We start from the raw sequence: 14855 nt of genomic DNA on the forward strand, positions 1-14855 counted from the left end.
GAAAAAAGGGTTCAATATAGAACCCTACGGTTCCAAATGGAATCCTTTTAAGCGTCCATGTTTGGAACCCAAAAGGGTTCTGATCTGAAAATGGTTCTACAGTCTGTAGAATGTCTATTACAAAATAAATGGTGTGCATCCTTTGTTCTTTTTAGGGTACATGGGACATCTCTCACCGTAAAGGCCAGTTGTCATAAACGCAGATGCTGTTTAGGGATCAGGTTAGGGTTTGACTGGTCTCTGCGCTCATGGGAACTAACCACTCCCCACCATCCACCTCACAACATTCTACAGTTGGCAGTTAGTTCTTAGAATGTTGGAAGTTTAAAATTCAGCTTCAAAATCCATCTAACCAATGACAACAGTCACCAACAAACATGGCGCCCCAATCCAACCTTAAACATCACACTCTCTACAGTCTGTCTTTGCCTTCCCATGTCTTCTCAGGTGTGTCTCTCCGGATCCTGTCAGCGGACAGCGATGGTCTCTGTACCGGCCTGTTGTCCTCGGCGCTGGAGTGGGACTACTACGACCCCTGCTACGTCAGGCAGAACAACATACCCAAGCACAGACACCACGTACCCGCACTGCTCACCAAGCAGTACTGGGTGTGACTGGAGGCAAGGGAGGAATTCTGTGACCCCAATGGATTTTAATGCTTTCATTTGATATTTATTTTATTTCATCTTGTATTTAATGTGTGTGTGTGTGGGGGTGTGTGAAAATAATTTAACCACACCAAATTATTTTGCACTAGTATTAATGATGCCACTTTGCTTTGAAAAGAATCACTGTCACTATTGCTATATCACTCTTTTACACTTATTTCATCACTCTTTTACTTTTCATCACTCCTTTACACTTATTTCATCACTCTTTTATACTTATTTCATCACTCTTTTACACTTATTTCATCACTCTTTTACTTATTTCATCATTCTTTTACACTTATTTCCAAGTTCATCAAGACAATTCATTCACTTTGTTTCAAATACTTGTTATACTTTAAATTGTAGGCCTAACTAAATTCACATGAAAATTATGCACAAGCATTCTTGGCAAAGCACTGTCCACATTGACACTGACTATGACACTGACTATCCACTGTACTTGAAAGGTTTTCTTTACTCCACTGACATGCCAAATAAAGAATGTGTATTACATATTCCAAATAAGTCGTTTGATAATTGTATTTCAATTCATCTCAGCTGGAGTGTGGTTGGCACAGGTACAGTAGGATAAGATGAAAAATAACTAGTCAAAAACGTGCTTTCTCCAGTTAATGTTTTTTATTTCACACAATTTTAATTTTCACATTTCTTTCCCCATCCTATTACATTATATGCTATATTCATAAAAAAGGACTCCCCTCCCGTTTCGTAATAACTGGCTAACATTGCATCATCCTTCACTAGGGAGGAGGCTCATATGGAGCCGAACACTGCACTGACCCAACCCTCCAACTCACCCCCAAACTCACCCCCGAACCCTCCCCCACTGGCCCAACCCTCCCCCACTCACCCCCAAACCCTCCCCCACTCACCCCCAAACCCTCCCCCACTCACCCCCAAACCCTCCCCCACTCACCCCCGAACCCTCCCCCACTCACCCCCAAACCCTCCCCCACTCACCCCCAAACCCTCCCCCACTCAAACCCTCCCCCACTCACCCCCAAACCCTCCCCCACTCACCCCCGAACCCTCCCCCACTCACCCCCAAACCCTCCCCCACTCACCCCCAAACCCTCCCCCACTCACCCCCAAACCCTCCCCCACTCACCCCCAAACCCTCCCCCACTCACCCCCAAACCCTCCCCCACTCACCCCCAAACCCTCCCCCACTCACCCCCAAACCCTCCCCCACTGGCAAAACCCTCCCCCAAATCCTCCCGGGTCGGAGATAATCCTCCCCAAGCCCGAGCAGACGGCCGAGCTGCAACATGCTGTCTCCTACGCAGAGGGGGGAGGAGAGACTGACGTCTCTAGGAATATTAATAGGCCTCTTTAGTCTTACACGTGGAATGTGTGTGTGTAACATATGTGTGTGTGTGTGTGTGTGTGTACAGCTTCACCAGGGGAGTTTGAGGAGCATTGGTCCACCACCGTGTGTGTGTGTGTGTGTGTGTGTGTGCGTGGCAGTGTTCTGGTCCACCGGGGGTCAGGGGTTAACCATAGAGGTCGTCGTCGTTGTCCTCGTTGAAGACGGTTCCTCCGCTGCCCCCGGCGGAGCCTTGGCTGGGCCCCGCCCCCGGCTGGGAGCTGGTGGGGAACCTGGGAGAGGAGGAGGAGGAGAGGAGGAGGAACGAGGGGAGGGAGAGGAGGAGGAACGAGGGGAGGAGGAGGAGAGGAGGAACGAGGGGAGGAGGAGGAACGAGGGGAGGAGGAGGAGGAACGAGGAGAGGAGGAGGAGGAGGAGGAACACGTCACTCATTCTGCTGGAGAAACGTGTGTTCTACAGCAGAACCTCAGAGAACCCAGCCCATCGGGACCGAGGGCCGTTCAGATCTCTGAAATGTTTCCAACTCTGAAAGTGACATCAAAGTACTCCAGGTTTACTAAACACAATATTTCATTTACACAGAAAAATATCAAACACCGTCTATAACAATCGGAAAGGCATGGAATTGCAATCAAATGACCAACCATACTTGTGTTTTCTGCTGCCATTTCGTCACGTTACAGTAAAATGTTCAATTTGACGGCTACTTCCAGTTTGTGCGTGTGTGTGTGCGTGTGTGCGTGTGTGTGTGTGTGTGTGTGTGTGTCTCTCACCTGAAGCTGCCGAAGCCCCTGCTCTGCTGCAGTGTCTGGGCGAACATCTCGTACTTGCGGATGTCGTTGTCGCTGACGGAGCGTCGGGCGAAGCGCATGGCCTCCTCGAAGTGGTCCTTCCTGATCTCTGGGACTGGGTCCTCCTCCTCCACCTCCTGTGGGTTCAGCACACACAAAACAGGAAACGCTATGTTAAAGACTTCCTGTTTACACTGCAATAATGTCACGAAGACTAGCTACTCCAGTTGGTCACGCTGGACACGTTGCTCTACTTTGACATGTCAAGATTTCTTTCCTCAGGTTGTGTTCTGATCAGAACGGTTCCTGCGTGTTTCATTAGAAGAACCTGTAGGAACGTGAACATCTACCTACACCGTGTATCACAGCACTACCAGGCTCCTCCCTCTTAAGCACCTATTGTACTATAGTATTGTTGTGAGTTCTGGTGCGTAGTAATACACCGACTCCCTACGTTAAATGCAATGATTGTGAGTTGATTTGGATAAGTGTGTGTGCTAAATGTATGTCCCCTCCTCGGACTCCCCGCCCCACTACGGACCCCCCCACCGCTGAGACACACACACACACACACACACACACACATTACACTCTGCATACTCACCGTAGATACACTGACTGCACTATTTTTTTGTATATTGCTAGCTTATCTGTTTTTGCACTAGCATTTTGTCCTCACTCTTTGCCCTGTCCTCTCGTCCCTGCACCCTGTCTCATCCCTGCACCCTGTCCAGTCTCGTCCCTGCACCCTGTCCAATGTCGTCTCCATGTTAGGCACCACGACCCAAAGCAAATTCCTAGTGCGTTCAAAAACTGCACGGCAATGAACAGATTGTGATTGTGAAATGACTAATGTAATTAGGGCTGGGTATCGAGTCGAATTTCAAGAATCGATTCGATTCCGATTCACAAGGTTCAGAATCGATTATCACGATTCAATTCGATTCGATTCAATTCAATATCGATTCGGTTAGTGTTACTAAAACCAGTTTTTTTTTAGCTGTAACCTTAATTACATGACTGCCAAGTTATGCAACACATCAATACTAGGGCTGGGTATCAATACTGATTTCCAAAAATGAATGAATGAATGAATCATTGAATGAATTAATGAACTATTCATTCCTTCATTCATTCAATAAAAGATCGATTCTGAATCATTTGATTCAGAATCGATTCAGAATCAATGAATCGATTTTTTAAACCCAGCCCTAAATGTAACGAAGCGCACAGAGCTGACAAGAGAGTGAACTCACCATGGCGGAGGGGTTGGTCTGCCTCTCCCTCTCGCGTCTGATCTCGTTCTCGATGCACTCTCTGATGGCCAGCTTGCACGCCCGCTGGCAGATCTCCGTCAGGTCCGCCCCCGAGAAGCCGTTGGTCATCTTCGCCAGGAAGTCCAGGTCCACATCCTGGACACCCAGACAGGAAGGAGGGAGTGTTAGGAGGTACGTACTACCGCGACAAATTTAAAACCCCTCACCTAATTAGAAGACATCGGAGGAGGACATGATGTAGTACACACCAATGGGATCGTTAAAATGACTTAATGGAGTGAGTTTTTACAGGGACAGTGTGCATTGATCAGCATCCCTGACAACAACACTTCCTCCTGGCCCAGGGACCTGCTGACTCAACAAGACAAGGGCTCGTAAATCAAGCGCTCAGCTTTAAGAGATGCACTTAAGAGCTCTGCAGCTCGTCCAGGGCAGAGGGGTGGAGTCAGGACAGGGCAGAGGGGTGGAGTCAGGACAGGGCAGAGGGGTGGAGTCAGGACAGGGCAGAGGGGTGGAGTCAGGACAGGGCAGAGGGGTGGAGTCAGGACAGGGCAGAGGGGTGGAGTCAGGACAGGGCAGAGGGGTGGAGTCAGGACAGGGCAGAGGGGTGGAGTCAGGACAGGGCAGAGGGGTGGAGTCAGGACAGGGCAGGGGAAGTGTAGGACTGAAGTTAAGAGTTCACACCAGGAGAAATCGAACCCGACACGCCAGACGGCTCGCTTTGCATAACCATCTGGGAACGCTCCGTTGGACACTGGAAAAGGGCGTGCGCTTTCAAAAATACTTGGCCGGTGATTGGATGAGCCATCAGTCTGTCACACGCAGGGCTGTCGTGGTGAATACGTTTCCCCAGCGGTGGGGAAGGGTGGCGTCACACCACGGTACGCAATATTACTGCAGCTTTATTTTCTATTCTACAAGGGCTGATGTTTAGTACCTTTATAAATGACATGTTATATGTGCAGCATATTCGTATCAATACATTTTTTATCAAACAAAAACATGGGTTGCAGTAGTAATATCAGTAGTAATATCACTCAATCGAAATGTTATTACAAGGGAACGGTGCGCACAAGGCAGTAGGCCGACAGTAGATAGAATTAAAGGGGTCCATGTTTGCAGAATTAAAGGGGTCCATGTTTGCAAAACTAACTTTTTCACTGTTTTTGCATCTCTGATGGGCCTACTAACACACAAAGTATGAAATGAAACAAGCCAGTCATTTAGTTGGGGTCAGCCGACATGACCTCGTCACAGTCAGTGATTTTACCTAAAGATAACTGTCATGTGTCACGTTCAGCCACTGTGCTGTCCCTTTAAAAGAGTCCATTTCCTTCAGCCGTGAGAATGGTCACGCTAGAACAAACATCTGAACCCATTTTAGCCTGTAATTAAACTAAAATAAGATAGTTTTGATGGAAGACCCTCTGACATTGATATAGACTTCATACTGTTGATAACATGGCCTTCTTTCATTGCTAGAAGAAGACCTGAAGGTGGAATCACATTCTCTTCAAAGAGAAAGTGCATGGAGCCAGAGTAGCAACCATCGCCCAATCACTCCAATCCTACACTCAACATTCAGGGCTGTAAAATCATGTTCTGTGTTCAGGTAAATATTGTTATAAGGTTATTTACGATCATGTACAACGGTCCATATCAGAATGTTGTCAGTCTGTGCACTCTTGGGATATTAGTGCTCTTTGCTCATGTCACAGCTGAGTACACCATGGATCACTGCATGCCCATACATACCCCTGATAGGGTGAGCCGAGACTAGCCGAGACCAGCCGAGACCAGCCGAGACCAGCCGAGACCAGCCGAGACCAGCCGAGACTAGCCGAGACCAGCCGAGACCAGCCGAGACCAGCCGAGACCAGCCGAGACCAGCCGAGACCAGCCGAGACTAGCCGAGACTAGCCGAGACTAGCCGAGACTAACCGAGACCAGCTGAGACCAGCTGAGACCAGCTGAGACTAGCTGAGACTAGCTGAGACTAGAGACTAGCTGAGACTAGCTGAGACTAGCTGAGACTAGCTGAGACTAGCTGAGACTAGCTGTGACTAGCTGTGACTAGCTGAGACTAGCTGAGACTAGCTGAGAGGGCTGAGACTAGCTGTGACTAGCTGTGACTAGCTGAGACTAGCTGAGACTAGCTGAGACTAGCTGTGACTAGCTGAGACTAGCCGAGACTAGCCGAGACTAGCCGAGACCAGCCGAGACTAGCCGAGACTAGCCGAGACAAGCTGAGACAAGCTGAGACTAGCAGAGACTAGCTGAGACTAGCCGAGACTAGCCGAGACTAGCCGAGACTAGCCGAGACTAGCCGAGACTAGCCGAGACTAGCCGAGACCAGCCGAGACCAGCCGAGACCAGCCGAGACCAGCTGAGACTGAGACTAGCTGAGACTAGCTGAGACTAGCTGAGACTAGCTGAGACTAGCTGAGACTAGCTGTGACGTTAGCTGTGACGTTAGCAATGAGCACTAACATCTCAAGAGTGATTGTGATAATGGACCGTGGTACATGATGGTAAATAACCTCATAGCGGGGGTTATATAACGCTAACTGCCCCTTTAAGGCTGTGTTTAAGGCCACTTGCCTTGGAGATGGGTGACTTGCGCAGGTTGGCCTGCAGGATGTTGATGCGGCTCTTCTCGTCAGGCAGCGGGATGTAGATGAGCTGGTCCAGCCGGCCCGGGCGCAGGATGGCCGGGTCGATGATGTCGGGCCTGTTGGTGGCGCCGATGATGAAGACGTTCTTCTTGCTGGACATGCCGTCCATCTCCGTCAGGATCTGGTTGATGACGCGGTCGGCCGCCCCGCCCCCGTCGCCCACGTTGCCGCCGCGGGCCTTGGCGATGGAGTCCAGCTCGTCGAAGAACAGGACGCAGGGCGCGGCCTGGCGAGCCTGGGGGAACACGGACGGACGGACACACGGTTCCAGTGAGGAAGGTTCCGCACGCGCTACACAACTCCCTCACAGCACAAGTTACGCCTTCTAGATCGATCTGGATCGGACTGCTGTTGAAAATTAGCACGTGTGCTACAAACACATAAGCAACGCATCTGGTCTGTCCACTGTGACTGTTCCAATGTCATTGTGATGTCCATATTCAATAAAAGTTTCATTCATTCATTCATTCATGCATTCATGCATTCATTCATTCATTCATGCATTCATGCATTCATTCAATAACCAGTGTGTGAGATGAAGCGGAGGCTAGTCTGGTGTTTTAATAACCAGAGTGTGAGATGAAGCGGAGGCTAGTCTGGTGTTTTAATAACCAGAGTGGGAGATGAAGCTGAGGGTAGTCTGGTGTTTTACCAGAGTGTGAGATGAAGCTGAGGCTAGTCTGGTGTTTTACCAGAGTGTGAGATGAAGCTGAGGCTAGTCTGGTGTTTTACCAGAGTGTGAGATGAAGCTGAGGCTAGTCTGGTGTTTTAATAACCAGAGTGTGAGATGAAGCGGACCCCTAGTCTGGTGTTTCACCTTGTCGAAGATCTCCCTGACGTTGGCCTCTGACTCCCCGAACCACATGGTCAGCAGCTCCGGTCCCTTGATGGAGATGAAGTTGGCCTGGCACTCGTTGGCGATGGCCTTGGCCAGCAGGGTCTTACCGCAGCCGGGGGGCCCGTAGAACAGCACGCCCTTGGACGGGGTCATGCCGAACTTCAGGAACTTGTCTGGGTGCTCCACCGGGTACTGGAGAGAGGAGAGGAGGAAGAAGCCAACGCATAAAGGCAGAGCAAAACGATTATAGTCTAAGGTGAGGGTTCTAGTGCGAGGTGTGAGTTCTAGTGCGAGGTGTGGGTTCTAGTCTAAGGTGAGGGTTCTAGTCTAAGATGAGGGTTCTAGTGCGAGGTGTGGGTTCTAGTGCGAGGTGTGGGTTCTAGTGCGAGGTGTGGGTTCTAGTGTTACCTGTACGAGCTCCTGCAGCTCTCTCTTCACGTCCTCCAGGCCTCCGATGTCCTCCCAGGTGATGTTGGGAACCTCCACCACCGTCTCCCTCAGGGCCGAGGGGTTGCTCTGACTCAGCGCCCACTGGGGAGACACGCACACACACACACACACACACACACACACACGCACACACAGGCACACACAGACACACACAGACACACACAGACACACACAGACACAGACACACACACACACACACGCACACACAAGACACACACACACACACGCACACACACACACACAGACACACACACACACACACACACACGCACACACACACACACTCTATTACTTAAGCAGCCTAAGATGTTTCAGCGTGTCAGTGTGTGCGCTGACTGGGAAACGACTCCATCGATCAGGTTCCAGAGTGAGAGAGTGAGAGAGTGAGTGAGTGAGAGAGAGGGAGTGAGAGAGTGAGAGAGTGAGAGAGAGAGAGAGTGAGAGAGTGAGAGAGTGAGAGAGAGTGAGAGAGTGAGAGAGTGAGAGAGTGAGAGAGTGAGAGAGGCGGCTCACCCTGAAGTCGTCCATGGTGACGGCCAGGGAGCTCATGACCTCGGCGTCGATGGTGTCGTCCTCCAGGTCGATCAGGTCCATCTTCTTCCTGATGGCCTGCAGGGCCGCCTCGGAGCACAGCGCCGCCAGGTCGGCGCCCACGTGGCCGTGGGTCTCGTTGGCCACCTGGGGACACGGGGGTCATTCACACGCCGTCAGCTAACACTGTTCTCTACACACACACGTTTGGTGACTGAGGTCAGCACACACACAGGCACACACACACACACACTCGCACACACACACACACACGCACACACACACCTGCTCAAGGTCGACGTCGTCAGACAGCTTCATGTTCTTGGTGTGGATCTGGAGGATCTCCAGGCGGCCGGTGGCGTCGGGGATGCCGATGTCCACCTCTCGGTCGAAACGACCTGAGGACACGACACGGGGTCAATACTGGGTCATAGTTCACCTGGAAAAGGCCTAATGGGTTCCTAGACACTCCCTTCTACTAAAGTAATGTCGAGTAGAAGAGTATTCATCCAGGACAAACACGCAACAGTGATCCAGAATTAAGGACAAGGATATCAATCTCATTACATTACATTACAGTCATTTAGCAGACGCTTTTATCCAAAGCGACTAACAATAACTGCATTTAACGTAGGAAAAGCCAGTGTACTACTACTCACCAGAACTCACAAGTGCATCTTCTCTCTAAAACAAGTGACTAAGAGCATAATCTAGTGCTGAAGGCAAAGTGCAAGAATCGCAATCTAAAGTACAGTGCAATGTAATATAATACAATAATTGCTTGTTGTCTCCTCATAAGAAAGACTTCTAACAGCGACTCAGAACACCTTCGACCAAACCGCAGCCTCGTGAGACCATTTTGATCTCGCCTGCTCACATTTGGTTTCTCTCTGCAGATCAGTCTGGCAACGTTCAATAGAAATCCATTTGTGCTAGGTCATAAAATGATCTAGCCAATCAGCGTCCTATAAGGCAGCTACGGGCGTGGTTTAGGTGTCAGCGAGATGTATGGCTAGTTGATCTGACTGATTGAAGTTAGCCCGTGATAGACAGTGATAGATGTTTCATTCAATCACCTGCCAGTGCTAAATATTATTGAAAGTGCCTGCCCTTTTTCAAACAGTTTCCAATGGAGAGTTCCCAGATGGTTGTGTGGAACAAACCATCTCGCGCGTCAGGTTCACCAAACAGTGAACTGAAATGGTGTTCTGAGTGGACGTTTGTTTCGAGCAGGCGGGTCGTACCGAATCTCCGGAGGGCAGGGTCGATGCTGTTGGGTCTGTTGGTGGCTGCCATGACGATGACGTGGGCCCTCTGCTTCAGGCCGTCCATGAGGGTGAGCAGCTGGGACACGATGCGCCTCTCCACCTCGCCGTGCGTCTGTCAGGATGGAGTACACACCGTTAGTGACATCAACTCTCTATACACTACCAATAGGGCTGGGGTTAAAAAATCGATTCATTGATTCTGAATCAAATGATTCAGAATCGATTCATGAATCCCAAAATCGATCTTTTATTTAATGAATTAATGAATAAATGAAGGAATGAATAGTTCATTAATTCATTAATTCATTCAATGATTCATTCATTTTTGGAAATCAGTATTGATACCCAGCCCTAGTATTGATGTGTTGCATAACTTGGCAGTCATGTAATTAAGGTTACAGCTAAAAAAAAAAACACTAACTGAATCGATATTGAATCGAATCGAATTTAATCGTGATAATCGATTCTGAACCTTGTGAATCGGAATCAAATCGATTCTTGAAATTCGACTCGATACCCAGCCCTCACTACCAAGACACACTGTTCTGCAGTTTCAGAAATAAGCCGGCATAGTTGCTGAAACTGATGAGGGGAATCAGAATCAGAATGTATTTATCGCCGTGTAGTTTTTAAACACACTAGGAATTTGCTTCGGGGAATGGTGCATGACATGGAGATGACTTTGACAGTGTGCAGGGACAAGACAGGACAATGCAAAGAGTACAAAATATGAATGCAAAATAAAATAAAAACAGTATACAAAATGTAGTGGTGTCAGTGTATATACAGTGAGTGTGCAAAGTTCTATGTGCAGTACATTCAGCAGTCATGTGCAAGTATTTGAACGGGGGCGGAGTCAGGGGCGGGGTTAGGATTAGAGGGGTGGGGTTAGGGTTAGAGGATCTGGGCTAGTCCAGTACAGTGCAGTTGAGACCTATATCTAGTGTTTAATGTGCATCACTGCAGGGTGGAGTTAATGATGAGTTTGCAGTCAACAATCCCACCTTTTCTCTCTTGGGAGCGATGGCGTCCAGCTCGTCGATGAAGATGATGGCGGGGGCGTTCTTCTCCGCCTCCTCGAAGGCCTTCCTCAGGTTGCTCTCAGACTCCCCAGCCAGCTTGCTCATGATCTCAGGACCTGATCAAACATTCAGTAGGCGTCAGTTAGACGTCTCACATCACCGTTTCCAAACACCGACGACAGCTTTGAGGTCACTTCCTCCCCCGAATCACCAGCAGAGGGCAGACTGTGTGCATGTATCCCTCCGCTCAGGTCTCAGACTGTGTGCATGTATCCCTCCGCTCAGGTCTCAGACTGTGTGCATGTATCCCTCCGCTCAGGTCTCAGACTGTGTGCATGTATCCCTCCGCTCAGGTCTCAGACTGTGTGCATGTATCCCTCCGCTCAGGTCTCAGACTGTGTGCATGTATCCCTCCGCTCAGGTCTCAGACTGTGTGCATGTATCCCTCCGCTCAGGTCTCAGACTGTGTGCATGTATCCCTCCGCTCAGGTCTCAGACTGTGTGCATGTATCCCTCCGCTCAGGTCTCAGACTGTGTGCATGTATCCCTCCGCTCAGGTCTCAGACTGTGTGCATGTATCCCTCCGCTCAGGTCTCAGACTGTGTGCATGTATCCCTCCGCTCCGGTCTCAGACTGTGTGCATGTATCCCTCCGCTCAGGTCTCACGACTGTGTGCATGTATCCCTCCGCTCAGGTGTCTCTCACCGTTGATGAGGAAGAAGAATGCTCCGGTCTCATTGGCTACAGCTCTGGCGATCAGCGTCTTTCCTGTTCCAGGGGGTCCGTACAGCAGGATTCCCCGTGGAGGCTGGAGAGAATGGTAGAAGATATTAGATTCACATATTCATACAAAACAAAAACAATCGTTTATCTTCAGAGAGAGAGAGAGAGAGAGAGAGAGAGAGAGAGAGAGAGAGAGAGAGAGAGATCTATCTGACCTTGACTCCAATGGCCTTGAACAGCGCAGGGTGTCTGAGAGGCAGCTCCACCATCTCCTTGATCTGAGCCAGCTGCTTCCTCACGCCTCCGATGTCATCATATCCCACCTCGTTCAGAGACTCCTCCTCATCCTGACACACGCAACACACACCAAAAACATCACATCTTCTCAGGGGGCAGCCATTTCAATACTGTTTCTATGTGATTTTCAATGACATTTCAGTCAGGCGTTCATGTCAAACCTGCTCACAGGACTAGAGAGAGAAAGATCAGTACTGTTCTAGAACAGTGGCGTTGGTTCTAATGGTTCTAAAGAAAGCTCTACCTCTCGTTTGATTGGCTCGCCCTCACAGTGGATGACGGTATCCGGGGCGACGATGCAGTAGGGGTTGGGGTCTGTCTCCACCACCTTGAATTCCACAGCGCGCATGCCCCCCCTCACCAGGAAGATGTCCCCTACAAGACCAGAGGTTCACGTTCAACATGGATACAAGTACAAGTACAAACACAAACAGAAATGGACCAATCAACCGATCTGACCGTTACCTCTCCTGATGGGCCTGTAGGCCTCCAGGAAGTAGGGCTTGAGGTACACCTCAAACAGGTTCCCTGTGATGCCCTCCACCGTGTCATCGATGGGCAGGACATGGATGCGCTTCCCATACTTCACGTCGGGGCACGGCACGATACTGGGAGAACACGGGGGGGGGGGGGGACACAGAAGAGCCGAACAGGTTCTCAAGGCTTAGTCAGTTAAATCCACCAGGTATTCACACATTAGTCGACTATACTAGACATTGTGTAATGTAACCACAATTTTGCCGTATTTTTACAGGTCCAGAAAGCAGCATGAGGTATGACTATCCTAGAGAAGGTTCCCCTGGTGGCCACTGGGGTTCTACTCAAAACCTCCCTGCAGTAACCATGAAAGCACTTAAATACTTAAAGCCATACGTATGCATTAAGGAACCGCAGCGCAGCAAAAGCTTATCCCCGGAGATGTGATTTGTTCTCCTCCACCTCCACGTCTCTCTCCGTCCATAACCACCGATCTCACGGTTCTCTCCAGCCGCCGCTCACCTGATGACGTCTCCCAGGCGGACCCTCAGGTTGTTGCGGACCACCCTGTTCATGCGGACCTTCTCGTCGGAGCAGGTGTCGTCAGAGAGGACGATGCAGACCGACTCCCGTCTCTTCTTCCCTTTCATCAGCACCGTGTCCCCGCGGAACAGCTGGAGCTCATCCATCTTGGCCTAGGGCGGGGCGGACGGTCCAGTCACACCAAGTTAAATCACTTAAATCTATTGCCGACTTCTTTAGTTGAAATTCGATTTGGTAAGCTAGTAAACATCACAGGGAGGGACTGCAACCCTGAATGGAGCAGAGAACGGCAGTTTGCCATTTCATACGAGTTCAAACATTTCATCCCCCCCATTGTCTCACCTGGGACAGAGAGACCACACTATTGTCCTCATTGATAGATTCATCCACTATCAAGCGGTTTGGTCTGGGCTTCTGCTTTAAGATGGCTGTGGAAAGGTCATCAGCCTTCGATCTGGGGAGATGGACAGAAAACCTTATTTGTATAATTGGGTAGAGGCAAGTAGAAAACCTGGTGGACTAATGGGTCAGTGGCACATGCGATGACACTGGGGTAACATAATAATATAAGATCAATGTTTAAGGGTTTAGATTCTGCAAATGAGTGATTATCCATTCCATCTTCCATCACTAGCTAACCATGAATGGCTGTCAAAGAGTGGGCCCAAAAGTCAACATGCATGAAATAAGTTCTGTAGTCAGACTGTCTCTGACTTGTCAGTTTCAGTTTTAAAGATGGGAGCTAGCTTGGGACCTGCTAGCCCACTAGCCTGGGTGCTGTTGTGGAGGCCCACATGACACAGCAAGAAAGCCGTGGGGCAGAGAGCGGCTAGCCTAGCCTAGCCTAGCATAGCTAGCCTGCTAACCGGTACAGCTAGCATCTCTCATCTGGCTGGCTAGGCTACAACTGGGGTAACTTCGGTCATTATTAGAATAGCTGGGAAATGACAATTCAGTTGGGCTGGAGTTAGTTTGTGGACATGTTCAGTCAGCTTGTCGAAGCTAACATTTCTGATATTGCTCACCAGGACATTAGCTACTAGCTACAGTTAGCTTGCTAGCCCCTAGCTAGCTGGTTAGTAGAGGTCTGTACTGCGGTGTTAGCTTGCTAGCCCCTAGCTAGCTGGTTGCTAACTTCTGACACAAAGCGAACCGTTTATTTCTCTAGCTAGCTAGCGTTAGCATTAGCCAGCTAGCTGGGCTTTAAAACAGCTCTAAGTGAAGATAACTTACTCTCCTCCTGAAGCCATGGTGCTTCGCCTCGTTAAATCGATGAAAGTCTGGTTTTTATATGGGTGAGTTCTGTTAGAGCTTCTTCTCACGTAATTCGTGTAACTGTGCGTGAGAAACCGGCAGACAGCAAAATAAGACCACCGATGGACCAATCACAAGAGCCTTCCATCCCTCTGTCTGCCTAGTAACACATTCTCATTGGTCAGAAAAAAATAAGAATTCGTCATATGACAATAGTTTGATAACAAGCCATCGTTGCAATATGTTCAGTTTCATTTCACCTTCAAGTGCTTAGATAATGGGTATTTCATTGAACCAGTGACAACTCTAATAAATAAAATTGGCAACAGTCTAGGACACCAAATTAAGAGGTCAATGAGCACATGAGATAAGCTGTTTTATTCAAGAATTATAGTGGAGTGATTTAATGTAAAATGCAGAAAAACCTGCAACACTTCCTTCTACAAATAATGCATAGTAAAATCTACCAATGCTGTGGGCTCAGGTAGCTCGGGAGGCCAGCTGGGGATTACAAGGCCCCCGGTTCGATCACAGCTCCCGGCAGTATGCTGAAGTGTCCTTGAGCAAGACACTGAACCCCAAACTTGCTCCTGAGTGTCATGGTGGCACAGGCACTGTCCCCTCGCAGTGAGAAGGTCCTGGGCCTTTAGTTTGCATGTTCTCCCCACGTTGGGTTCCCTCCCAAGAACTCAATATGAAAAACATGCAGAA

The 14855-nt window shown here is 49.3% G+C and overlaps 2 protein-coding genes across 2 annotated transcripts in view; one reads left to right on the forward strand and one right to left on the reverse strand.

Annotated features, from left to right (window-relative positions):
• hwa (huluwa) overlaps positions 1 to 614 on the forward strand; it is a gene marked incomplete at both ends in the record, with an annotated part of 1786 nt that extends 1172 nt beyond the window's left edge. The window contains one exon of the mRNA XM_084455717.1: positions 448 to 614. Coding sequence (XP_084311843.1) covers positions 448 to 614 — 167 coding nt within the window. The remainder of the gene's footprint in view (positions 1 to 447) is intronic.
• Positions 615 to 1870: 1256 nt separating this feature from the next.
• Positions 1871 to 14213, reverse strand: LOC311329633 (transitional endoplasmic reticulum ATPase-like). Its single transcript, XM_084461521.1, has 17 exons — positions 14124 to 14213; positions 13233 to 13344; positions 12870 to 13042; positions 12336 to 12478; positions 12115 to 12245; positions 11789 to 11920; positions 11556 to 11658; positions 10833 to 10966; positions 9805 to 9940; positions 8846 to 8958; positions 8543 to 8707; positions 7988 to 8110; positions 7559 to 7771; positions 6668 to 6976; positions 4046 to 4201; positions 2772 to 2926; positions 1871 to 2270 (listed from the first exon to the last, which is right to left on the reverse strand). Exons 1-17 carry the CDS (start codon positions 14138 to 14140, stop codon positions 2165 to 2167), a joined length of 2421 nt encoding a protein of 806 aa, XP_084317647.1. The 5' UTR covers positions 14141 to 14213; the 3' UTR covers positions 1871 to 2164.
• Between the last annotated feature and the right edge of the window lie 642 nt (positions 14214 to 14855).

Source organism: Borostomias antarcticus (genome assembly GCF_949987555.1).
Source record: "Borostomias antarcticus genome assembly, chromosome: 2".
NCBI lineage: Eukaryota > Metazoa > Chordata > Actinopteri > Stomiiformes > Stomiidae > Borostomias > Borostomias antarcticus.

What these genes read in the sequence shown, in the direction of transcription:
- LOC311329633 (XM_084461521.1), bottom strand. An exon ending in TCGCTCCCAAGAGAGAAAAG is followed by an intron (nt 9,941 to 10,832) that starts GTGGGATTGTTG and finishes CCATCCTGACAG; the next exon opens with ACGCACGGCGAGGTGGAGAG. An exon ending in ACGACGTCGACCTTGAGCAG is followed by an intron (nt 8,708 to 8,845) that starts GTGTGTGTGTGC and finishes CCGTGTCCCCAG; the next exon opens with GTGGCCAACGAGACCCACGG.